We start from the raw sequence: 26,504 nt of genomic DNA, 5'->3' as shown, positions 1-26,504 counted from the left end.
AAAGAATGGAATGTTGCCATTTGCAATGACATGGATGGAGCTACAGAGTATTATTCTAAGTGAAGTAAGTCAGTCAGAGAAGGGCAAATACCGTACGATTTCACTCATATGTGGAATTTAAAACAAATGAGCAAAGGGGAAAAAAAGAGAAAGGCAAACCAAGAAACAGACTCTTAACCATAGAGAACAAACTGATGGTTACCAGAGGGGAGGTGGGTGGGGGGATGGGTGAAATAGGTGATGGGGATTAAGGAGGGCACTGGTTGTGAGAAGCACCTGGTACCGTATGGAAGTGTTGAGTCATTATTACACTGTAAACCAATATTACACTGCATGTTAACTAACTGGAATTTAAGTAAAAACTTAAAAGCTTAAAAAAATAAAGTTAATGGAAAAATGGGGAAAAAATCTACATGGTCAGAAATCAGGGACTGACTATATCTACACATTCAAAGACTTCACTGCCTATGGAAATCACATTTTAGAAGAACATTTCATAACATGGGAAAATGTAGAACTTGAATAAGGCAACTTATAAAAGAGTACTTGCCTTATGATTCAAAGTTTGTTTTAAAAAGGCACATATATGCCTAGGAAAAATTCTGGGAGAATATAGATCCTGAAATAAATGGTATTTATTTCTGGAAGTTAGGATTACATTTTTAAAAGGTGGTTCTCCTTATCCTTCATTACATTTTTCCAAATAATCACCAAAAAATATGTATTATCCTAATGATGAACAAATCAATTCAATTTTTCTAAAAATAAAGGTAATTCTGACCAGAGATGCATTTGAAAGCTTTTGAGAAGACAAAAATGGCTTGGATTATTTTACGAACAGCCACATCCGAAGCTGGATATATGCGCTGGGGTCTCTGTGGTTATGAAATTTGTGACAAATGCCCACGCAAAATGAGTGTTTGTTTGCCACTTTCCAGTTTTTTCTTCTAAGTCATAATTTGGGGTTAATAGCAATGCACTGGAATTGTGCCTTATGAAAAAGCTATTGTTTTAGAGATGTAAATTTCCAAGCTTTCTAGGACTAAAATGCAATGTCTTGTTATCACCAAGTTAACGGGGGGAGAGTGGGAATCTACAACATGGCAGTGTATCTATATCTATATCTATATCTATATCTATATCTATATCTATCTATATCTATATTTAATTGCTTAGCTCAAACTGTCTAGAGCCTGACAAGCAACTTAACTTTTAATGACTTAGCTCTATGAGACCGTAGTAATGGACTTTTTAAAATGTTTAAACGGATCATCTACAAAATGTAATTATTAATTACAGGTAATATAATTATTATTACCTGTAATAAGTTATAATTATTTTGTTTGGGACAAGTCAAGTGAATAATCGACATGGAACGTTATTAGCCTATTGGGACTATTATTATCTACACCGTAGGTTGGCAAGCTCATTCACCACCTATTTGGGTACAGCTGGTGAGCCAACAACGGTTTTTATATTTTTGAGTGGCTGGAAAAAGGCAGAAGAAAAAGACTATTTCATGAAATGCGAAAGCTAATATGAAATCCAAATTTCAGTGTTCACGCAGTTTTACTGGAAGAGAACCACACTCATTCTTTTAAATCTGTCCGTGACTGCTTTTGCACTACAACGGCTTCTTGAAAGAAATGCGACAAAGTCTCAAATATTTGTTAGTTGATCCTTTACAGAAACTGATGCTTTCAAGGTGGTTCTGAATATTATTTGTATTTTCCATCATCAGTCTCTAGATGGCAGAAAAGATCCTTAAACTGGGGGTTACTGGCATATAGAATATTTTTATATTCCCAATTAACTCACCCCCTGAAAATCACCCCTTCCAACAGCACAAAACATTTTTTCTATACCTGTTCAATAAGCCCCAAATTAAATGCCTCAAAGAAACCAAAGGGTTCATTTAGCCTAGAACGAATGTCTGTACTGAAATTTAGCGTTTATTCACTACTGCCTAAAATAAATAAATATTACATAAATCTGCACCATTAAAGAGGCTGACCGTATAGCTGACAAGTGAAATTGTAATATATTTAAAGTGTACAATGTGATGATTTGACATATGTGGACATTGTGAAATGATTACCTCAATCAAGTTAATTAACACATCAATGACCTCACCTAGTCATTTAAAAAAAATTTTTTTAAGATTGACTCTTTTAGCAAATTTCAAGCATACAATATACAATACAGTACTGTGAGGTACAGTGAGCCTGCTGTACGTTAGACCTTCACAATTTATTCACCTTATAATGTTCACCTTATAATCTCCAGAATTTATTAAACTTATTAATGAGTTTATACCCTTTTACCATCCTCTCCCCATTCCTTCCAACACGCCACCATTGGCAACCACTTTTCTACTCTGTTTCTATCAGTTGACTCTTTTGCTCACTTCCATATATACGTGGACAAATAGACAGCATTTGTCTTTCTCTAACTTATTTCAATAGCAGAAAGTCTTCAAATTTCATCCATGTTATCATCAATGGCAAGATTTCCTTCTTTTTTAAGACTGAATAATATTTCATCATGTGTATACACATACATACACGCAGATACACACACACACACACACACACACACACTCCACATTTTCTTGATCCATTCACCTGTCGACCGGCACTTAGGTTGTTTCCATATTGTGGCTTCTTAGTTTTAATGTGTCTATAAAACATTCTTCTCTTTATAGACTGAATTACACTTGTTAAACCTCCACATTATGCCAATAGGTTTAGAATTAGTTACGCTGTGTGTGTATTGGGTACTAACTTGTTTTAACAGAATATAAGAGGTTTTAGGACTTGAATTTTCTCCTAGCGTTGGGTAGACATAGCTACAAACTAGACAGATTTTATACATGAATCAGTAAGAGCAAGGTGAGTGGGTCTGCGCACACACATCGCTGCTTCATATTTACTATCACATAAAAAACAGATGGGGATCCCTCGAAAGAAGGATGCAAATCTATACCATCAACATGATAGCATGACTCATGTTCTTTGAAATTCCAAGTTCCTCATTTCTCTGTTCACACACTGTTCACCCCCCTCACATTCCCTTCTGCCATTTCTGCCCCCGTTTACTTTTCCTGTAACTTCCAGGCATAAACTTTTCCACAGAAGTAGAGAAGTTAACATAGGACAATGGATACCCCAATGGCCAATCCCCTGGTTTAAGTAATTTTATTTGTCTCTCTTTCCTGCTTCTCTTTCCCTGCCTCTCCCTCCCTTTCTCTCTCCCTCTCTCATGTCTGTTGCTAAACCAGTAGAAAGTTGCAGACATCATGACACTTCACTCCTAAATAATTCACCACATATCTCCTAAAATAATAACATTTTCCTGTATGCCCACAATATAATCATACACATAAGAATTAACAATAGTTCTAGGGGTGCCTGGGTGGCTCAATCAGCTAAGCATCTGGCTCTTGATCTTGGCTCAGATCATGATCTCATGATTCATGTGATAGAGCCCCACATGGGGCTCTGCTTGGGATTCTTTCTCTCCCTCTCTCTCTGCCGCTTCCCAAGTGCTTGCTCTCTATCTCTCAAAATAAATAAATTTAAAAACAGTTTAACAATAATTCTATACAATCAGCTAATAACCAGTGAATATTGAAATGTCTCCATTTAACCTTAAAATGTCTTTTAGAGATCTGCGGTTGACCAGGATGTAATGTAGAGTCAGGCTTCACATCTGGTTGCTGAGTTTCCCAAATTCTCCTTTAAAACTACAGGAGTCCCTGCCCCCACTGCCTCGACACACACTTCTTTTTATGATGCTGAGTTTTTTTAGAGACCAGATCATTTGCTTTATAGAATCCACATTCTGGATTTCTCTGATTGTTTTCCTCTGGAGTCATTTAAACTACTTTTCTTTAAACATTTTTTTTAATGTTTATTTATTTTTGAGAGAGAGAGAGTGTGTGCATGCGTGTGCACGTGAGTGGTGGGGGTGGGGGGCACAGAAAGAGAGGGAAACACAGAATCTGTAGCAGGCTCCAAGCTCTGGGCTGTCACCAGAGAGCCTGACGCGGGGCTCGAAACGTGGACTGTGAGATCATGACCTGAGCTGAAGTCGGACACTCAACCGACTGAGCCACCCAGGCGCCCCTGCCCTTGTTATTTATTTTTAATGTTCTATTTGGTGTGTGAGACCATCCTCCAGCTGGATGCTTTAACATGTTGTTATTATTCTTTGATGCAAAATGTTCTTCTGGGATCTTTTTCCACAGCTGAGACCAAACAGCAGCCTCCCCTCTCTTCCATGTCTCAGCAGCACCTCCATTTGAAGAGACCTCCCACTTCCTTTTGGACTTTGTCATTCAATAACTTGAAAGTGCTACATTGCTTCCCCCATCCCCACCGACCCTTTGCGGAACACATCAATGGGCATCAAGAGGAACCCTTGCAAATTCAAACAAGATCATAAAGGAGAGTCAGTTGTCCTTGAAATGTCTTAACGTTTTGTCTTACCTTGCATAGTAGTCATTGGGTGGAACTGCTTCTTGAAAGAATTGGAACTGGTATAAATAAAGTCCAATCAAGTGCCCCGCAGTGAAAATAGCCAGCAGCACACAGAGACAGCTGAACAGCAATGGATCAAATGTCCGGCACCAGGACCACCAGGTGCACAGACCCAAAAATACAAAGAAGTACACAGATGAGGTCAAAGATGGCAACATCATACCTAAGGAAGAAGAGATGTGATCATGAAAAATCGCATGGAACTGGGAAATCATTCACCGCTCGAGACATGTTCCTATTGGAGATGATGGACATTTCCTTCATATGCTTTCCGGTGTGGATCCAGTGATTAAAATGGGAATCCCATTTCATTTATAAAATCAGAGCTAATACTATTTTTGTTGTGCAAAAGATCACACATAAAGTGGTATTTGTTAATATAGGGAAACACAGGATGTTGCCAGAAATTCTTCCCGTGCTGTTTGGCAGAGCAAGTATCTACTTTTCATACAGTAAAGTCAGCACAGTTACTTGCCTGTTTCCATCTTTCTACTTCTCCCCCCAATTCTTTCCAGGATACTTGTGTGCCCATTCCAACTTACCCTGATACCATTTTTAAAAATGTTTACTTATTTATTTTTGTGAGAGAGAGAGATTGAGAGAGTGCAGAAGGGGCAGAAGGAGTGACCGACAATCCCAAGCAGGCCCCGCACTCCCAGGGCAGAGCTTGACATGGGGCTTGATCTCATGAACCCTGAGATCATCACCTGAGCCAAAATCAAGAGTTGGAGGCTTAACCGACTGAGCCACCAGGAGCCCCTCCCTGATATCACTTTTTATAATAACTTACTTTTTTGGGGGTAAGTTGGATTCATAAAATTATTCCATCTATGGCAAAGTCTCACTAAAACTTTGCCCTACCCAATGAAATCTGATTCATACTATTACCAAAAGGGGACATGGAAAATGAGGGAATTTTTTTTATAGGCATTTAAAAACCTTTGTAGGGGGCGTGTTGAAATGACTCTTCATTAAAATATTGGGCTATTTCTTGAGAAATTCAATTCTCTTTTCCACTTTTTAATTTTGCTATTTAAAAAACTGTCACGTTGTTTCATCTTGTGCAATTTCAAGGAAGCGGTATGGACCCAACTTCCCAGTGGCTCTGGAGCAGCCGCCAGCAGCAAGATGGAAGGAGGGAGAAAATGGAGATAACATTATTATGGAACAAGCAGTCAGCAGCCAAGATTTAAAGGAAGTGAGTGTCTGTGCTGCAAGATTACAATCTAACTGAGAAAGAAAAATAGTATATCCTGGAGAGTTAAATTAAGACTCCTAATGACCCAGTGTAAACAGACGTGCTTTCAGAATGCACACATGTGGCTCTCTGGAGAGTATACTGACATTGTTCATCGTAGCCGATCGCCATTCACGGGCTCTGGGGGAGGAGAACGGTGGTCTTTCTGATCTACGTATAAAACATAACATCACCTAGATATGGAAAAAGATTGCTTTATGGAGGTTAATAGAAACGAACCAAGGGGCACCTGGGTGGCTCATTCGGTTAAGCGTCTGACTTCAGCTCGGGTCATGATCTCGCGGTCCGTGAGTTCGAGTCCCGCGTCGGGTTCTGTGCTGACAGCTCAGAGTCTGGAACCTGCTTCGGATTCTGTGTCTCCCTCTCTCTCTTTCTCTCTCTCTCTCTGCCCCTCCCCACTCTTGCGCTCTCTCACTCTCAAAAATAAATAAACAGTAAAAAAAATAAATTAATTAATTAAAAAAAAAGAAACCGACTAAAAACACAAACATGAGAACTGAACAGGAAAAATTATTTTTGTGTGTGGTGTGTACACGTGGCCAGTTTTACAAGTTATGGCTATGAGTTTGGTGTTCTGGAATGAGGCTCTTTCCTTCGGCATTTTCTCCTCAGCCTTGTCTTTCATGACTCGCCAAAGTGCTACCTGTGTTCCAACCCATACTGGAAACTCTCACCTGATGAACCGAGTAAAATGGTCACCACAACTTTTCCAGCAGTGGTTATCATGTTGCCGATAAACTCCTTAAGCTTGGAGGCCACCGAGGCGAGTCTGCGGAACATTTTTAACTTTGTGCTCTCTTCCACCTCGCCTTCCACACCGTCCCCTTCATCTAAATCCTCTTCGTAGATCAGTGCCTCTTCTGGATCTATTTTTTCTCCTCCGGCCTAAATAAAGGGGAAACAGAAAACACTGCAGTCCAGAACTCTGCCTACCACCCCACAGATTATATGGTTTGTAATTTATGGGTCAGTCAGTGAGGTGAGCTTCACAAACCAGGGGAAAAATGCAGACAACCACCAAAGTCCCCCCAGGTCTCTGCCAGTCCCTGTGTAAGCCCAAGTCACTTGGATCTTTCCTGAAGAAGTAAACAGGAAACATCACCAATCATAGAACCCATAACAACATGCTACTGAGCCACATGAACTCACTTTTTATAGTCAGAGGAAGAAACTGTCTGAGACGTCTATTAAAACCTTAGCTTTCATCAATCTTGGTTTGGTTCCTCTCATTTAAAGTGTTTGCCACCAGGGGGATAGGTAGTTTGATTAAAGTGTCCATGGCTTTACCCAAAATGGTGGATCAAATCTGTGCTTGTGCAATCCCTTTTCTTTCTGAAGTAAATTTTGTCCACTATGTTAGTATCTCCTGGTCAGAGGAGGGTGAGTGCTCTTAGGTCACCTGACTAGATATACAGTCACTTCTTAATTTATCCTTTGACAGAATGATATACTGGTTCGATCCTGGGTGATTCGGCACCTCAGTAACATCCTCATAGATGTAGGGAAGAAATACAAGGGTAGAACATACAATTTTTTATATATTATTTTAAACTGGGTATACTGATGTGTTTTTGTCTGTTTTGTTTTTAGAGACTACGTAGAAATATTTTTTTTTTGGCTAATTATAGTATTTCCCTAGAAGTCTTAGGATTTTTTTTTTTTTAAGTTGTTAGAAATATAAACCATCACCTAAGACTAAAGGTTGTTTTAGGTGCTCAGACTCTCTTTGCTTTTGCCCCTAGGCTGGCAGATTTCTTTTTTTTAATTAATTAAAAAAAATTTTTTTAACGTTTTTATTTATTTTTGAGACAGAGAGAGGCAGAGCATGAGCAGGGGAGGGGCAGAGAGAGAGGGAGACACAGAATCCGAAGCAGGCTCCAGGCTCCGCACTGTCAGCACAGAGCCCGACGCGGGGCTTGAACTCACGGGCTGTGAGATCATGCATGACCTGAGCCGAAGCAAGGACGCTCAACCGACTGAGCCACCCAGGTACCCCTTTTTTAATTAATTTTAAAAAATATGTTGATTTGTTTTTAAGCTAGACAGAGCATGAGTGGGGGAGGGACAGAGAGAGGAGACAGAATCTGAAACAAGCTCCGGGCTCTGAGCTGTCAGCACAGAGCCTGACATGGGGCTCAAACTCTGAACAGTGAAATCATGACCTGAGCGGAAGTCAGACGCTTAACCAACCGAGCCACGCAGGCACCCCTAGGCTGGCAGACTTCTTTTAGCCCAATTGAAAAGACCACACTGGCTGTGGAGCCAGAAGGGTCTTTTAGGCCCAGTTCAGACATCCATTTAAGGCCTAAAGAGTACATCCCAGCCTATTTTCCCACTTAAAGGTTTCTTTCTCAGCCCAGGCTCTCCATTTTCCTATTTTAAAGGTTGGTTGTTTTTTTTTTTCCTTGATACACTTAGCTCAGATATTCACATGATATTCACTGCTGGTAACTGAACCTCTAACTATGCCCTTTGGCATGAAAGGAAGCCTGCAGAGAATGGTATTAAAGCTCAAGTTAGTGCCCAGTGGCCTTGAGAACTCAGAGATCTTCCTTTGCCTAGGATGATACAGGCTGCTTGTGACAAGCTATCTATCGATAAAGCCAAGGGTGTAGGATGTACCTTTACCCTCTACAACGCACCCTCCCACACACAGATTTAATCTAGGGCCTATTCAAGTCTAAATACCCAAACTGGGTTCTATTCTCTTCTATCATGACACATTTGTATTTTTCCCTGAAAGAAAAGAAATGCCTCATGCTTCTTCATGAAGACTTCTCTCGCTGTTCAGGGCCTAGTAGGTGCTAATATCTCATAGGAGATACAGTGATAAACATGTAAACAAGTAGAAAATTAACAAGCTGAATCTCTCGCAGTAACAAATGCGAGTCAGGGAATGAAAATAGGGGGATATGACTGTGAATGGCAGGGTGACTGTTTTAGATTCCGAGGTCAGGGAGAGCCTCTCTGAGGAGGTGACATTTAAGCCCAGATGTCACCAAGTCATCAGCCATATGAAAATCTTCTTCAAGAACATCCCAGATGGAGGGAAGGGCAGGTCAAAGAGTCCATGGTATGTTCAGAAAGAAGGCATGTGTTCCCTGACACATTGCCTCTTCTACTAATTCACCCTCCTCCTTGTCATTTGTCAGTCAGCTGATGAGCCCACTTCCTACTTCACTGAGAGAAGGGGGGAGAGCACCCCACCAGCATGACAGGGAGCCAAAGACTGCTGAGGACAAAGTACAAGCTAACAATTGTTCCCCCCCCCCCAAAGTGACATTCCTCAGACACTCCTGGCTGTCCAAGAACAAAGGAAGGGGAAAAAGGGGAAAACAAATGGTTAACTGATAGAAATCAGTTTGCAAATGTCTTAGTAAGTGACAAAAAAAGGCAATGTTATAATAACAGCCAGACTTCCAGAAATCCACAGACTCAGTTACCTGGAGCCCTAACATCACCTTCCCTTCCTTAGTGATGTGCAGAACAAAGGCAGGAAGAAAATGTAAATAATGTTAAATTTCTTTATAACCTGCAGCCCGTTGACAAATACTTGAGGCAAATACAGAGTATAACATTCCTCCAGGAACCCCCTACTGTCTTAATGTTAACACTTTGCTAGAGGGAAAATCAACCAGCTCAACAATAGCAAGGACTCAGTATCTTATGAGTCCTCTTGAGCATACGAAAGTCCTTTTGGAAACCTCCCTTTTTCCTTACCTGGCCCCCCAATTCTGTAGTATATAATCAGTCACTCTTCACAACCCCAGTGCAGCTCTTTCTACCCACAGGTCCTGTCCCACTGCTTCAATAAAATCACCTTTTTGCACCAAAGGTGTCTCAAGAACTCTTTCATGGCTGTCGGCTCTGGACCCCCACCACCAGTCCAAAACCACATCAAGCACATTAGCCTACAGACCTAGAGCTAACCTGTGCAGTGGGCACTCGTATTCCCTGTCCTGTGACTGCGGATGAGTCGTATGCCCTGGGAGACCAGGGAGAAGGGCAATCCTTCTCTTTCCCCTGCGTCACCTCCTGCTCCCTTCTGCCCGTATCTCCCCATCAACAAACAAATACGCCTCACCGATTCCAACCCACGTGGCCTCCAAACCACATTTGCCTCTCAAAGTGACTCTCCCAAGAGTTGGGCTAAAAACATGGCACCACTTCCCCTATGCCTAACTTCTCTTGAATTCACTCTAAAGGGAGTTTGATCACCAACCATTCCACCTAGTGGGGGCTCTCATGTGGTCTGTTTCACATGGTGATGCCAAGGCAGACTGCAGCTAAGAGGCTATTGCTGTGGTCAAGGAGACAGGAACTCACAGAGCTGAAGGGAGGTTCACGTCTTCGCAGTTTGTCTTAAAGGTCAAGTCAGCAGGACTCGCTGGTAAATTTGATGTGGAGGGTGGAGGGACAGAGGAGAAGCAAAGAAAGTTCCTGTATTTCTGTCATTATTGAGGAGACAGGGATAACCAGGGGCGGAGAGGGTTGGGGGAAATCCAGTTCTGAGATGCCCTTCAAGCATTCTTGTTGGAGGGGTTATATGGGTAGCCAGGATAGGAATCTGGAATGCTGGAGGGAGGTGGAAAACTGGAGAGGTCTATTTGAAGTTCAGGGACATAGAGATGGTTTTAAAGTCAGGGGTCTGGTGAGATTACCTAGAGAGAATACAGAGGTTGACTACCCCTCAGATGCTACCACAAGTAGAATCAGTCTGTCTCTCCAGGCTTATCCTCATTTCTGTCTAGAAGCACCCTGGGAAAGCAGGCATATGGAGAATCCAGAATCCACACTCTTGGCCTTGGAATACACATGGAATGTGATCCTCTCTCCATCTCCTAAGCCTTTCTACCTACTCCAGCTCCCCCAAGCAGAGTTTCTATGGGGATCTGCCCAGTGAGACTGCTGATATGGGGCCGACACTGCTGTCTATATACAAACCATGCACTCATGGGGCACGTGTTGCTTAATATCCCCCTCACAACAAGGCGACCCATAAAAATCCTCCTTGAGGAAGAAAGTTTGGCCAAAACCTTCAGTCACTGTACTTGAAAAAGGAGACATGGAGAGAGAACACAGCCAGTGCTGCCTGGGTCCCAGTCAGAAACACACTCCTAACTTTCATAATAAATGACTTGTTATTCAATTGCAGAACTGCTACGGATATAGATTAAATCAAATACGATTCTCTGGTCAAGACTTTGTGAGGTTAGACAAATGCATTTCCTTGACCTCTCTCGGGTGGGACCGGGGCCCCTGTGACTTTTATAAACATACCACTGTACTGGAGGGTTTTTAGCATTTTTGTACCGGAATCCCTGGGGACCTCAGTTGGAAACGCTTTCTAAACCTGCCAAGCTGAGAGAGGGCCGAAAGAGAGCCAGGTTGGCCTCCGTGAGCCCTCACTGTCCAGGCTGGGGCCAGAACAGCCATTAGTCATGGCAGGTCTGCTTATTAATGGGCAGGCTTTCTCCTCCTAAATGATTCCTCTGCTGAAGTATAAACACCGATCCTCTGGAACAGCATCCACTCGCTTAACCGTATTTACTAATAAGCACCCTTGCTTGGGGGAGCCATAATTTGTCCCGGCATTAAGGAGTAGCTGTAAATGAAGACTTAATCCCCCTGGTTCCAGAGCTGTCTTAGAAATTAAAGACAAAGAGAACCCTTTACAGTTCAGAAAGGCATATAAAATATTCCATATCATTACCGCCCATGTCAACATCTAAAACTTATTTGAAGACATGTAAATCCTTTAACTTGCCTTTGCTGAAAGTTCCTGACTTTGAATGTTCCAGCACATATATTACGATAGACCCTCTCATTTCACAAGAGGAAGCTCTTGCTGTTCTGGGACCAAATGCATGCAAGGTCATGCTTTTACCAAGCAGCCACCCCCTTCTCAACCCGCAGCTGCTTCCCACCACGGCCACATCCACACTTAGCACAGCATCAGCAGCCATTTCCACTCAAATGGGACAGGGAAGTGCCTCAGGGTGGAGCACAAACATCCATTTTTCTTTAGCTCTGAGCACTCCATGATTCATCCTGGGTTGGGGTAAGTCCTGGAGATCACCTGGGAACCCTTAAAGGGACGGGTATCAAGCCTCACCTCAAACTTCCTAAATCAGAAATTCTGGGAGTGAATCTCAGGAATCTGTACAATCAAAGAGCTGCCGTACGTGATTTTGAAGCAGCCGATCTAGAATCCATGCACAGGCTACATTTGCAACCCCCAATTGATTCCACACTCGGCAGACTAGATCACACTGCAGATATTTTGTTGGACTCAGACGCTGGGCAGACTCCTTTAACTGGAAAATACATGGAAGTAATTTATCTGTGCGACCTCCTTCCGGTTTCAGGCAACCTTTGCGCGTTAGCCCAGAACTTCTCGTTAGATGAATCCGCTTTCTTCTTTGTGGCTACAAGCAGGCTATTAAAAACATTTCAATGGGGGTGTATCAAAGTCACAAACAATGAACCAAGGATCTGGGAGGCAAAGGGAACATTTTTCTAAAGTGTCACGAGTTGTTTATTGTTTATTATTGAAAGTTAACAATTTATCTTTACAGAATGGGCTCATCTCAACAGAAGAGCCCAAGAAAGGAAGAAGCAAGTGTGGTGCCTCATTGCAGAAGACAGACAGATGCTGTAGGCACAGCGCTGCCTATGAAGTGAGCAGAGAGAATCTTGTCTCTATGATGTCATGTATGTTACTCAAGCCTACTGTGAGAACATCGTGCAGATGAAGCAAATATTTCATTCCGTTGCTACCCTTGTTCTAGAAAGGCGATTTTTCCAAACTTGTGAGAGCAGTGGAGCCTGGGGCCACCATGCCCATTTCTCGGCCTCCCAGACACTTTGATTCCATAGGTCTGGGATGGGCCTTGCATCAGAACCTTCATAAACTTCCCAGGTCAAGTTCCCAAGTTAGAAATTGCAACAGTCTTTGAGAATCACCTGAACGTCATTAGAAAGGGAAATGAACAAAAATGGAGAGGAGCCAAATGGGACTGACCATTATTTTAAAGGTGTGTATCTTTTAAAGGACCTGCCAAGTCCTCTTTAAGGTTTATTTAAAAAAAAATCACTTAATGGAACACTGTAAAACTAAGTCAGTATTAAAATACACATACACACACACACACACACACACCCTGATATCATCTACTCAGTTTGTCTTTGGTTGTAGAGATTATTCCTGACCCTACCACCCATTTTCTCTTATAAGAAGCAGCTGAGTTTAGCTCTTCTAACAGACACACCCGGTGCTCCCTCTAGAAATAAAGAATTCAGGGAGTGATAACAAAGCAGCATTTTGAGGGCACACAACCTGTCCGGTTCCCGAATCTTTCAGAATTCCTTCTGTAGAATTCCTTCTGATGGACTAAGATGCAAATAAAACGCATGCTTTTGTTATTAAAACCTTACAAGGCTGAACAGTGCTACAGCTGCCCTGGGATCCACAGTATTCCTTCTTCATCCTCCCTTCCTGTTCCTCCCTCCTCTCAGAACTTTTCCTGACCCTGAGCTCTGCTCTGAGCACTGTGCAAGATCTAGAGAGGTTTGCACTCACTCAGAGGAAATAAACCAGGTGTATACGACTGTTTCTAAAATGTGACTATAAGATCCTAAGAACATTGAGAGGGAAAGGGAGGTTGCAACTGACCACAGGGATTTGGAATGCCCAATACCAGTTATACCGAAAGCAAACATGATAGAAAAAAAAGAGCAAGTGTCTTGGAAAGCAAAGAAAAAAAACTAAAGAACAGTCCCTCTTAGATATTAGTTTCTGCCCATCCTGGCACATAGCAGATACTGAATAAAAAAGCATGCCCATGGATAAATACACATCCTTTGGTGCAGTCACAGCAAGGAGAGACCACTCAAGACAGGCGTGTGGATTTTTCTGATAGTTTGTGGTAGAAGCAGCTCTTTGCAAACAACCCTCGCCCAGGACTGACACTTTACACTTTGTTCCTTTAGTTCTACACTTTGGATTGCATTGTGCAAGCCTCCATATTAATCAACCAGTGCTTAACCAATTAACTTGATAAGTATTTGAGTATTACCATGTGTACAATTTCAGATCACTTTGCTAATTTAGGATTTGCTGCAACAAAGAACAAGACAGATGTGATCCTCTCCCTCAGAGAGCTTATAGTTTACTGAGGGAGACAGAAAGTAAATAACAAAAAAAGCATTATGCAAAATACTTACAGATTATGATAAATGTTATGGGTACAACAAGGTGGATACAGAGATGGGGAATAATCTGGGAGGTTAGTCAGCAAAGGCATCTATCTATGTGAAAGAGCTCGCCTGATGATGGAGGAGGAATCAGCCATGCAATGAGCAGGGAGTGAATCGCATGGCAGAAGGGAAAGAGCTGGCCGGTGCTGGGCACAGAGAGGGGGGCAGTGTGGGCACAGCACAGAGTGGGAGTGGGGCAGGGCACAGGGTGAGGATGTAAAGGCAGGAAGTGCCATAGCCCTCAGCGTTAGGAGCCCGAATTTTGTTCTCCTTTCATGAGAATCCAATGACGTGTTTTACCTAAGGAAGTGACACGGTTCGATTTATAATTTTACAAGGATAATCCAGATGCTATGCGTGGTATCCGTGGGGTAGGGTAAGAACGGAAGCTGGAAGTGAGGGGGTCTGGTAGGAGGTTACTCAGTGGTCTAGTCGAGAGGTGGGAGAAGGATCGTGGCAGTAGAGACAGAAAAGTGAACAGTTTAGACACAATGTGAAGGGAGGACCCATGGGACTTTTTGATGGTAATGGATAAGCGGCCCAAGGGACCCAGTGTCGTACCAGGGCTTGGGGCTCCAGTGACAGTGAACGGTGCTCCTGTTAACTGGGTGGGCAGTCAGCAGGCAGGCTGGTGGGGGCAGGGCTGGGAGGTCTTGGGAGGTCTTGCTCCTGCCCTCAAACACACCACCAATACTTTGAAAGAAACCTGGGCAGCACATGAAAAGATACTCAATGTCACTCCTCATCAGGGAAATACAAATCAAAACCACACTCAGATATCACCTCACGCCAGTCAGCGTGGCCAAAATGAACAAATCAGGAGACTATAGATGCTGGAGAGGATGTGGAGAAATGGGAACCTCTTGCACTGTTGGTGGGAATGCAAATTGGTGCAGCCACTCTGGAAAGCAGTGTGGAGGTTCCTCAGAAAATTAAAAATAGACCTACCCTATGACCCAGCAATAGCACTGCTAGGAATTTACCCAAGGGATACAGGAGTACTGATGCATAGGGGCACTTGTACCCCAATGTTTATAGCAGCACTCTCAACAATAGCCAAATTATGGAAAGAGCCTAAATGTCCATCACCTGATGAATGGATAAAGAAATTGTGGTTTATATACACAATGGAGTACTACGTGGCGATGAGAAAGAATGAAATCTGGCCCTTTGTAGCAACGTGGATGGAACTGGAGAGTGTGATGCTAAGTGAAATAAGCCATACAGAGAAAGACAGATACCATATGTTTTCACTCTTATGTGGATCCTGAGAAACTTAACAGGAACCCATGCGGGAGGGGAAGGAAAAAAAAAGAGGTTAGAGTGGGGGAGAGCCAAAGCATAAGAGACTGTTAAAAACTGAGAACAAACTGAGGTTTGATGGGGGGTGGGAGGGAGGGGTGGGTGGGTGATGGGTATTGAGGAGGGCACCTTGTGGGATGAGCACTGGGTGTTGTATGGAAACCAACTTGACAATAAACTTCATGTATTAAAAAAAAAAAAAAAAGAAACCTGGGCAGTTCAATGAAACCAAGTTGGTGACAACTCCATGTCAGGGGTATTTGCAGCTGAGAGAAGGATGGAGAGCATGACCACCCTGGAAGGAGTGAGGGTGACGCGGAGCCTCTGGAGCAGGAGCAGGTGGCAGGGGTGGGGCACGTGGGTTCCTCCCATCACATGTGTGCCCGACCGCACGCCCTCACTGGAGGGACACCAGGCCCTGCAACTTCCCCACGCGAGTTTCCCTTGGGACCGTTTTGTTGTTATTTGCCCTACAGATGCACAAAATCACCTATCAAATATTCCAAACACAGAACAAAATATGCCGAGAATTTCTAAAAACATTGATCAAGACATACTGTTTAAGGGTAAAAGTTTACCTTGAAGCTTTGATTTTTTTTTTTAATGTTTATTTATTTCTGAGAGACAGAGTGGGAGCAGGGCAGAGGCGGAGACAGAGGGAGACACAGAATCCGAAGCAGGCTCCAGGCTCTGAGTGGTCAGCACAGAGCCCGAGGCGTGGCTCGAACCCACAAACCGTGAGACCATGACCTAAGCCGAAGTTGGATGCTTAATGGACTGAGTCACCCAGGTGCCCCTGAAGCTTTGATTTCTTTAAAAAAAGCAGAGATTAGTCACACACTGTTAAATGTTGTCAAATGAACAAATGGGTGGGAGAAATGAAGATGTATTTAATTTGAAATCATTTTATTTTAATAATTTAAAAATATTTGAGCTCTCTTCCTAACTGCTGATTTCTTCTTTTATTTTTACTATCAGTCACATATTCAAGTCCAGTCTAGACAAAGTTCACTCAATTAACATACTGTCGATAATAGAATGTCCTTGCCTTTCTATGTGATAAGGACGCCTCTGACTGTCACATGGGTATGCTCCCCACGTGTGTTTCTATCAGAGGAAAGGATGAGAGGGACCTCATGCTCTCACCTGGTGTCCAGGAAGATGTATCTGGAAGACAGTGGGGGGTAAATTTAGTCAGGGATCTGAAGTTAACTTGTCCCTGTGATACTTTGTTGCTCAGACTGTAATACTGAGCTCTCCTGGAGCTTTCTGAAGACAACAGGCCAATGGTTTCCTCCAGTTAAAAACTTTCTCTTTATTTAAATGAATGGCATCTAAAATCACCACCATTAAGGTTCCCCCAAGTTGTAAATGTGTTTAACCCAGAGAAGGCAGACCAAGCAGGCTGCATTTTGGAGGGGGGGGGGCAGTTGTCCCCACTTGCTAACATTCCAAATGCCACTGGAAAGACCTGAAAAGACAGTGATCTGTCTTAAATCTGATCACTTAAAGCAAGTGATTTTGGACTACATCTCAGGGGAGATGCTGAATGCTTATTGAGAAGGTGACAACAAAACGATGAGTTTCTTTCATTCTTTTTTGTTGTTGTTGTTGTTCTTCCAAAAAAAAAATAGTAACTTGAACCTCAAAGCTGAAACTTGAGGCATAGCCCCATTGGTCATTTTATGTGCCAGAATGTGGATGCCACAGGAGCCTGGTTCACGTTAGATTTTAGAAAGGAGGGCACAGGTTTTGAGGTTCAGAATGAATTTCCAGATAATGTTAGCAGGATCCAAATGTTGAATCCCCAAACTTTTAACAGATGGCGGATGACTTACACTGAAATATTCTTTTTTAAAAATTATATTTAAAAAAAAAGCTGTTTTAGAGACAGAGCACGCAAGCAGGAGAGAGGGGCAGAGGAAGAGAGAGAGACAATCTCAAGCAGTCTCCACGCTTGCATGGAGCCCAGTGCAAGGCTTGATCCCATGACCCTGGGATCATGACCTGAGCAGAAATCAAGAGTCAGATGTTCAACCAACTGAACCACACAGGTGCCCCTGAAATATTCTTTTTTATGCTTCACATTTGATTTGTCAGACTATTTAACCAGACCAAGTCATGACTAAAATTCCTATTTGAATAAACATTTAGTTTATCATAAATTTGTTTTCATAATATATTAAAATACTATTTGTTTCCCAAAAAAATAAAGCCTGAAATCTCATTAAATAGAAAGAGCTAGTTTTACAGAAATACACAAGATAATAGCAGTTTGGTAAAATTACGAAGTGTTTGAGCAGGAAGCCCTTTTCTACACAATTTAATTTTCATAACATAACTTTTTTTTTTTTTTTAAGATTTAAGATTAGGAATCTTTCTCCCAGTTAGGATTTGTAGATGTGCTTCTGAGTTACAATGAACAGGTAAACAAGCCCACAGATGTGTCAGTTAAAGAGAACCTTCCTGGTACTTGAGGAGTTGGCTCCCTTACTGAGGTCTGTTCTCTGTACAATGCAAAAGCGAAACAGGTTCTCCCACCCACTGACTTCCCCTGGGGATTTCTGGGGGGAATTCTGGGATTTGCGATGCCCTTTAAAACACCAAACTTGAGCCTCACTATCCAGTCGAGGAAGGTTACGAAAGACGCAGGAGTCTTCTCCAGAGATTAGTTGCTAGTTTAAAACAATGCTGGATTTGAAAAAAAGTCTCTCAGGCACCAATGGATTAATCTCGCCGTTTCTCTATTGAGATAAATGAAAGGAGAAGAAATGCCCGCAAACACTATTCTTTCAAAGGATCCTCAAAAAACAAACATTCTATGGTGCAAATGTCAAGATTTATAAAAGGGAAGAAATACGTTGGGACCTTCCAAAACAAAATAACTTCCTTACTTATTTTGGCTGTGTGTTTCTATTCTTTTCAGACTTGAGCAAGATTGTTCACATGTTAGAAATATTTCCTTGTGGATTCGTCTCAGAAGATTCACACACCGGCCTGCTTCTCCCTGGCCACCTGGTGGGCTGGAATGTGCTAAGAGGATGGAAATTAATATCTAACGGAGGCCAAAACAAATGTAAATGAGAAAGATATCGACCTCATAATAATATTTAGTATTTTCAAATCCCCAAATAAATAATATAGAATGTCTATCAATTTATTGTTATTTTAAATTTTTTAATATTTATTATTTATTTTTGAGAGAGAGAGAGAGAGAGAGCACAGGGGAGGGGCAGAGAGAGACAGAGACACAGAATCTGAAGCAGGCTCCAGGCTCTGAGCTGTCAGCACAGAGCCCGACGCGGGGCTTGAACTCACAGAGCATGAGATCATAACCTGAGCCGAAGTCGGACACTTAACCGACTGAGCCACCCAGGTGCCCCAATTTATTGTAATTTTTTAATAATGTGATTGATAATATAGGGAGTACAGATATTTAAACAAATTTTAAACAGGAGAGAGGTATCCTGAGTGTATCTTTGAGAGCTGTGAGAAATCAGGAAGGAAACATGATTTTAGAATTAATCCATGTGATGGTTTTGTGTTCTCTTCTTCACCAGATGTGTGACCTCAACCATAACCTGATATCCATGACCTTCCATCGGTCAATGTAGGCTTTCTTAGTCTTATGGCAAAAGAGCGTTTGTCCTTGGTGACAGAAGTTCTTTTCCTAAGAAGCTTTGTGATTCATTTATGGCTCAGTGACGAATAAGAGCCTCTTACTGAGTAGGCTGGCCTCAAACGCTCCGCCCAGCTTAACTTTCTATCATTCTAAGAGGACTCTGAATTTGAAACTGCTCCAGTAACTTTCCAATTAGAGAAGAGCAGGATGCGGAGAGCAAGTAGCATCTTATTAAGCAGCCCAATGAGCAGGCGCTGCCCTAGGTGTGTTTTATTTGACATTTCATTTAGTGGTTGCAGCAACTCTACGACGTAGGATTATGATCATCCTCATTTTGCAGAAGAAAGAGAATAAACACATTTCTCGACATCACACCAACACTGTTAGGTAGCTTCCAAGTCTGCCTTCTGAGTCCACTCAATTTGCAATAAGCATCCTTTACCCTCTATCCATAATATGAGGATAACGGAAAACCAGTCTTGCTTTTATAAATAATAGTAATGAAAAATCCTAAGTCTGGAGAGCTCAAGTTCCTGGGTTTACTTTCACCAAACTTGGACAATTTTGGGCAGTAATTATCAAAGCCAGATTATTTTCAAAACTGTAACTATTGTAAATAAAATTCAAATGTAAAACTAGAAATTAAAATTTACGTTCTGCTTTAAAATTGTGAAGCCAACAAGAAGAAAAGGCACTTTCATAGTTTTACCCATTTTTAAGACACTGATAAGTCCTACAGAGTTTGTAGACATAAAAGAAAGATAAGGTTAGTTGCTATCTTGCTATAATAGCTTTTTAACACCAAGTACTTGTTAACGTCTGCCTTTAAAAAAGCAGAATATTGATATACAATGTGATCATTTATTTTTTTTTTTTTTAATTTTTTTTTCAACGTTTTATTGATTTTTGGGACAGAGAGAGACAGAGCATGAACGGGGGAGGGACAGAGAGAGAGGGAGACACAGAATCGGAAACAGGCTCCAGGCTCCGAGCCATCAGCCCAGAGCCTGACGCGGGGCTCGAACTCACGGACCGCGAGATCGTGACCTGGCTGAAGTCGGACGCTTAACCGACTGCGCCACCCAGGCGCCCCTGATCATTTATTTTTTACCCATAATGATTTTAGGTAATAATATCATTTCTAGTCTGTATGGATTTATTGAATTATATCCTCGTTTTCTTTATTGTCTTTTTAATAACTATACAAGGCAATTTGCTACCTATTTTTGAGGCACATAAGTAAGTCATTTGCTCTAACTGAGAATTGTCTTCCCTGATGCCTTTGTGATTACCATTCTCAAAATAACTGATTTCAATTCACCCCAGTTTTGCAGGTGAAAGTTCTTGCCCAACTTCTGAGTAAAAACATTTGCTAGTTTTGTCTCTTGTGTCAAATGTCCAGAGTAAGTCTTTTCAATATTTTTTCCTTTGCAAATTTCATCTTTCAATTACCAAATCAATTACTTTTTAAATCAACGTCACTGAAACTCACATAACAAAGCACAGTGGTTAGAACAGAGAAACATTCTGAAACAGATCTGGGGACAGTGATGAGCTGTCTAACTTGCTCTCATACACGGAGTGAGATCTAATGTGCTCCCTGCTGCTTCTGAAACTCTTTCTACTAAAACACATAGATAAAAATTAACATACATTTTCCTCATTATTTTTATCTTTTTCCAATTCTTATACTTTTCCAAAGGTGTGTGTGTGTGTGTGTGTGTGTGTGTGTGTGTGTTTGTGTGTGCGTGTATTCCTCCCCCCCCCCCACCCCGATTGCTTTAAAATAACGATCAAAGCATGCTCTGAACATAATTCTTCTCTGAAGAGCAAAGTACACAGACCAGAAAGCTTCCCTTCAGGAAGGAATTACTTTTTTTCTCCTAAAACTACCAGGTGCTACTTCTCTAAATATTTTGTATTGACTAAGGTATCTAGACAACGGGCCACAATATAATGAATTTAAAAGGTTAACCATCAGAGATAATATTAGATGAGAGTAAAAAGAACACTGGGTTGGGGTGAATGCCTCACGAATGGCAGTGTTCACACTCCTTGAACTGTCTCCTGGTGGCCAAGGTGTGGAGGAGACTGCCTACCCATCAGAACTACACCGGGGGAGGAAGGGTTGTGCAAAGTAACTGTGAACATTTAAGCCAAGCTCTGCAGAGCCTAAGTGCTATGCACATTTCACTTCTCCACAACTTAGTAAGGGTCAAGGCTCTCAGAAATCAAAGAAGGAAGAGGGATGCAGGACGTCAGATTTACCAATTCTTCATTTTCAAACTCCGAGTTATACTGTGCTCCTTCTTCGGTCACGGGTTTCTGAACGATGTTCCTGCAGACGAGCCAGATGGTCAGACTAGCAATGAACATCCCGATATCAGGCACAAACACTCTGATCCCATTGCCGGCATCAGCTCCCTTTAAGCTACAGAGGGAAAAAAAAGAGGGAGGAAATTTAGTTGTTTTTCTATTTCTATGGTTACACTATCTTAAAGTATTTCTGAATCTTCTTAATGAGTTTTAAAAAAGGGATCCTCAGTTTCTGCCTAGAAGGGACTGGAAAGCTTTCCCTCCATCTCAGAATCTTATATAATGTACTAAGATTCAGGAATGTTCCACGATTTCACTGGAGTTTCTGAAATACTATAAAGGATCCTAACCCAATTCTCACTCCTAAAACATGCTAATGATCCATATTGTTATTAAATAAGCCACATGTGCAGCACAGATACAGGTGTCTGCAATCTAGCTGAAGCACATACTAGCAGCTGGGAGATAGTTTACCTTAGACGTAAATCAAAGCTAGAGAAAAATAGAGAAAATGTTAAAGCAGTCCTTGAATGCAGGACCTCTTCATTATTTTGAATACTTAGTTGATTTTGTTTTCCATACTGTTCCAAGAAAGGTAGATCTAATATGTTTCTTCCTTCAACCTTGGAGAATGGACAGTGAACTTAGAATTGGAAGATTTGAGTTCAAGTGTAAAGCCTGACACTGACAAACTGTATTCACTGGGGGGTTTCCCATGGCCATGCATTCCTTCTCCATGCCAAAGAGATACTACTCTTTGCCTTCTTTATAGAAGTCAAATGAAAGTGATTCAATGTTTATCAGAGATAAACTCATTTAGGAACTAAGCACATGATCAAATACATACTGTATTCATTTATATTGTATGCATTATATATTTTGGTAAAAACATAAAATGTGGGGCGCCTGTGTGGCTCAGTTGGTTAAGTGTCTGACTTTGGCTCAGATCATGATCTCACAGTTCATGAGTTCGAGCCCCACATCAGGCTCTGTGCTGACAGCTCAGACCCTGGAGCCTGCTTCGGATTCTGTCTCCCTCTCTCTCTGCCCCTCCCCCACTCATGCTCTGTTTCTCTCTCTCTCAAAAATAGACATTAAAAAAAACATAAAATACAATAAAAAGCAAGACCCCATTGCCTAGAAATGATCGTTGTTAACATTTTGGTAAATGAAAGCATTGTTAATAATATCTACTACAACTGAGCAATTGCTCTGTATTAAGAGCTTGGTATATAGTATTTCATCCAACCAACCACCATATGGAGATAGGTATTATTATTTATCCTCCTTTTACATATGAAAACAACAACAACAACAACAACAACAACAACAACTAAGTCTCCAAAAGGTAAACATACTTCCCTCAAGTCAACACAGATAGAGAGAGAACAGAAGTATACTCAAGCTCCCTTTAGGACCAGATTTTATGTTCTCAACTACTGGGTTCTCGCATGTATATCTGCGTGGCTTTTCCTTCCAGTTTTCCTCTGTTTCTAGACATACATAGTGACGGTTTACAACACTAAGTTCATACTATATTTTGAAAATGATTAGCTCCTGTAATAGATCATTAATAGTTTTTCAACTCACTGATTACTTAAAAAAATTTTTTTTAACATTTATTTATTTTTGACACAGAGAGAGACAGAGCATGAACGGGGGGAGGGTCAGAGAGAGAGGGAGACAGAGAATCTGAAACAGGCTCCAGGCTCCGAGCTGTCAGCACAGAGACCGACACGGGGCTTGACCTCATGGACCGCGAGATCATGACCTGAGCCGAAGTCGGACGCTTAAACGACTGATCCACCCAGGCGCCCATCAACTCACTGATTATTTTTAAACATCACCATGTTCATGATCTGACAGCACTTAACTATTCCACTACTGCTGTACATTTAGAATGTTTCCATTTATTTGTCACTATAGCATATGTAAAAGTTAAGTGTTAATTACCTAAAGAATCTTCCCATCTAGGATCTCCCAGGAAAAAAAAAATCCTCACATCTTCTTTTTAAAGAATGGTCCAGAATAGGGCATGCCCCACATAAGCTTCTTTTTTTTATACATGGCTCTAAACCCTTCTGAATAGAGAAGCATGAGTAGTTAAGAGATCTCTTTACCTCCATAAATGAAACAGACATGATTGTGGCAGAGGTATTTAAAAATGGCAAATCCCTTTCATTTGGGGGAAGGGTAAGAGGATTTAATTAAGAAAACTTCACCCCAAACGAAACTTACAGCATGAGATCTAATGATTGATTTTATCTCAGGAAAAAGGGAGAGGTTTGTTGTATACTTTAAAAGTGATCAAATAGTGCAAACAAGAATAAGAATTAAAAAGAAAGAAGAAAGAAGGAGAAAGAAGGGGTCCAGGGGAGAGACCAGGAAACAAGGCCAGGCTCCAGGGGCTGTTTGGTGCTGTGTGGGGCTAAATTCCAGAGACCCACCAGTCCTAATCAGGGGGGTTTGGGGGAATAGATTATTATAGCTCTTTCCCGGGAAACACGTTAACTGTGGCATTTTATGAAGAGCACCAACCAAGCGGAGTTGAGAGGAAAAGAATTCTTTTTTTTTTTTTTAAACGTTTATTTCTGAGACAGAGAGAGAGCATGAACAGGGGGGGTCAGAGAGAGGGAGACACAGAATCCGAAACAGGCTCCAGGCTCTGAGCTGTCAGCACAGAGCCTGACGCGGGGCTCGAACTCACGGACCGCGAGATCATGACCTGAGCTGAAGTCGGACGCCCAACCGACTGAGCCACCCAGGCGCCCCGAGAGGAAAAGAATTCTTAAAGGAAAGGTAACAAGGATTCTAGGTCTGGCCTCAGCTGCTTCTTGCCTCACAGCACAGAGACCGGGAAGCCAGAGCAGAGCCTTATGCCTTTCCCACCTGTGGACTGCATTAAGTTCCCAGTCTGCAGTCACTTTGAGGCAACAGTCTCAGCTTTGTGTTTCTTGGTCCCCGAAGACACATTTCATAGCATACATACATCACGGGAGGAGATGAATGCTGTTTGCAAAAGCAATCACTCCACTCACTGTGATAGAATTCAGCTACTGGATCCAGGATTGGGCTGTGATCCCGATTTGCAATGAAATCATTCAGCCACAGAGGTGCTAACCTATTAACTACTACTCTTGGCTTGCTGAGTTAACAAAGCAGTGCATTCATACAACCGTTGAAGAAACAATGAAACTTCTGAAGAATCTGAAGAGCATGTACAACGAACAGGTCACAGTCTAATTGATATGTCATTTGGGGATCGTCTCATCAATCAAGTTTCCTTCTTCATTGTTTGGACAATGTAGTGGACCAGTGTCTACTAAAGTACGCTAATCAGAATGTTAGTCCCCAGAAATGCTGTGAATTGAATATAATAAGACGAAATAAAAGAAAACAAAGTGGTCAAATAAGTGTCAGAAAAAAATCACAGTGCATATTACTGTAGTAGAGAACTTGATAAGTTATGTAGCAAAACAAGAAATTTGAATTTACCTCCTTCTCTGTTTTTATCTTATTTTATTTTTCCTTCCTTTCCTCTATGTTCATCTGTTTTGTTTCTTAAATTCCACATATCAGTGAAATCATAGTGTATTCGTCTTTCTTTGACTGACTTATTTCAAATGAGCATAATACATTCTAGTTCCATCTACATGGTTGCAAATGGAAAGACTTCATTATTTTTGATGGCTGAGTAATATTCCATTGTATTCCTGAAATCCATACTACACTATATGTTAACTAACTTGAATTTAAATAAAACCTTGGAAGAAAAAAATTGATTTAGTTAAGACTCTGTTTCCCAAATTTATTTGACCAAAAATCATTTCTTAAAAGTTTTATCTAATACCTATTACATTTTACTGAACTGGTGTTCATGGAACAGGTCTTAGGAAATGTTGGGTTACAGTCTGCTTATTGGTCTAGATTTTTGGTTGAAATTAATAGATACTTTGGAAGCTACCCTAATGTGTAGCTAATCCTTATAAATTCGATTTTTAATAGGTCTCAAATGAGTTTAGAAGTCAGTGGCATCTCAGTCTCTTCTCACATCCAATTGTCTGACCAACCATCCATTGACTCCGTAAGTCATTGAAATTATGCAGCTGGAAGATAACTAGAAATAGTCCAGTCCTCCTCATCTTACAGACTGGAAGCCAACAAGGGGAAAGGTTAAATGACTGGCTCAACTTCTTACCTAGGGGCAGAGCACTTCTGTTCCAAGCTGTCTGGTGAGTACAGCCACCCCTCACCGCACCTGTCCTTGCTCGGATAGTCCGGCACCTGTCTTCCACCTAGTGCAACAGGCTCCTTTCCCCACACTGCTCAGAAAACGCCCCATTGAGGGTCACCAGTGATCTCCCAGCTATAAGGCCCAAATGACCCATTCTAATTCTTATCCTACTCCACCTCTGCACTGCACTTGACAAGCAAGATCAGCTCTTGCTGCCCTCAAATCTACTCGGTGTTCTCGCCTCTCTTTTCCACTTACCTACCTACCCATGGATGTTCTTGAAATCTCACACTGCTGGGAAATCCCACTCAGAAACACGGGGTGGGTTGTGCCCACCAGACTCTTCTTTTCTGCTCAAATATTGATGAGTCTGCAAGGTTCTACTCTTTAATTGTTTCTCTTTTAACTCTACATGGTAGACCTGGATGATGTATCTATTCCCCAGGCTCCAGTCGGCACCAACATGATGACTTACAAATCTACATACTCAGTCCTAACATGTCCCCTGAGACACACAAACAGATACCCATTTTCCTACCAGATATCTCCACTTCTACAGCTTTTAAAACTAAATGCTATCTTTATTCCAAAATCTGTCCTTCCAGTGATATTCCTCACCTTGAAAAAGGGTGCTGTTATCCATCCAGCAGCCAAGAGAGAACCTGGACCCTACCACTCTCTCACTGAAAACCTGGAGGTTCTGTCTCCATACTGTCTCTCTTACTGCCATTTTATTCCCACAGCTCAGTTCTGCTCGATTACTGGAATAGCATCCTTACTATTTTGTTTCAGGTTGTCCTCTCTGCAAGTCAGGTTTCCATATTGCTACCAGAGCTTAATTTTTAGAAGCATAAGGTCGAGCATGTCAACTGTGATGCCTACAGGAAAGGTCCATATCGCTGAGTGTGACATATGAGGCCTTCTGTGTTCTGGGCCTGGCTGCCCTAACTCTTGCTATGATTTCCTTGTACC

The 26,504-nt window shown here is 41.7% G+C and overlaps 1 protein-coding gene across 1 annotated transcript in view; it reads right to left on the bottom strand.

Annotated features, from left to right (window-relative positions):
* PIEZO2 (piezo type mechanosensitive ion channel component 2) overlaps window positions 1-26,504 on the bottom strand; it is a 471,937-nt gene that overhangs the window by 190,724 nt on the left and 254,709 nt on the right. Inside the window, 3 exon segments of the mRNA XM_049620442.1 lie at window positions 4,491-4,704; window positions 6,474-6,684; window positions 21,251-21,413. Coding sequence (XP_049476399.1) covers window positions 4,491-4,704; window positions 6,474-6,684; window positions 21,251-21,413 — 588 coding nt within the window.

Source organism: Panthera uncia, assembly GCF_023721935.1.
Source record: "Panthera uncia isolate 11264 chromosome D3 unlocalized genomic scaffold, Puncia_PCG_1.0 HiC_scaffold_8, whole genome shotgun sequence".
Lineage (NCBI taxonomy): Eukaryota > Metazoa > Chordata > Mammalia > Carnivora > Felidae > Panthera > Panthera uncia.
This window is presented reverse-complemented; position numbering and strand designations above follow the sequence as displayed.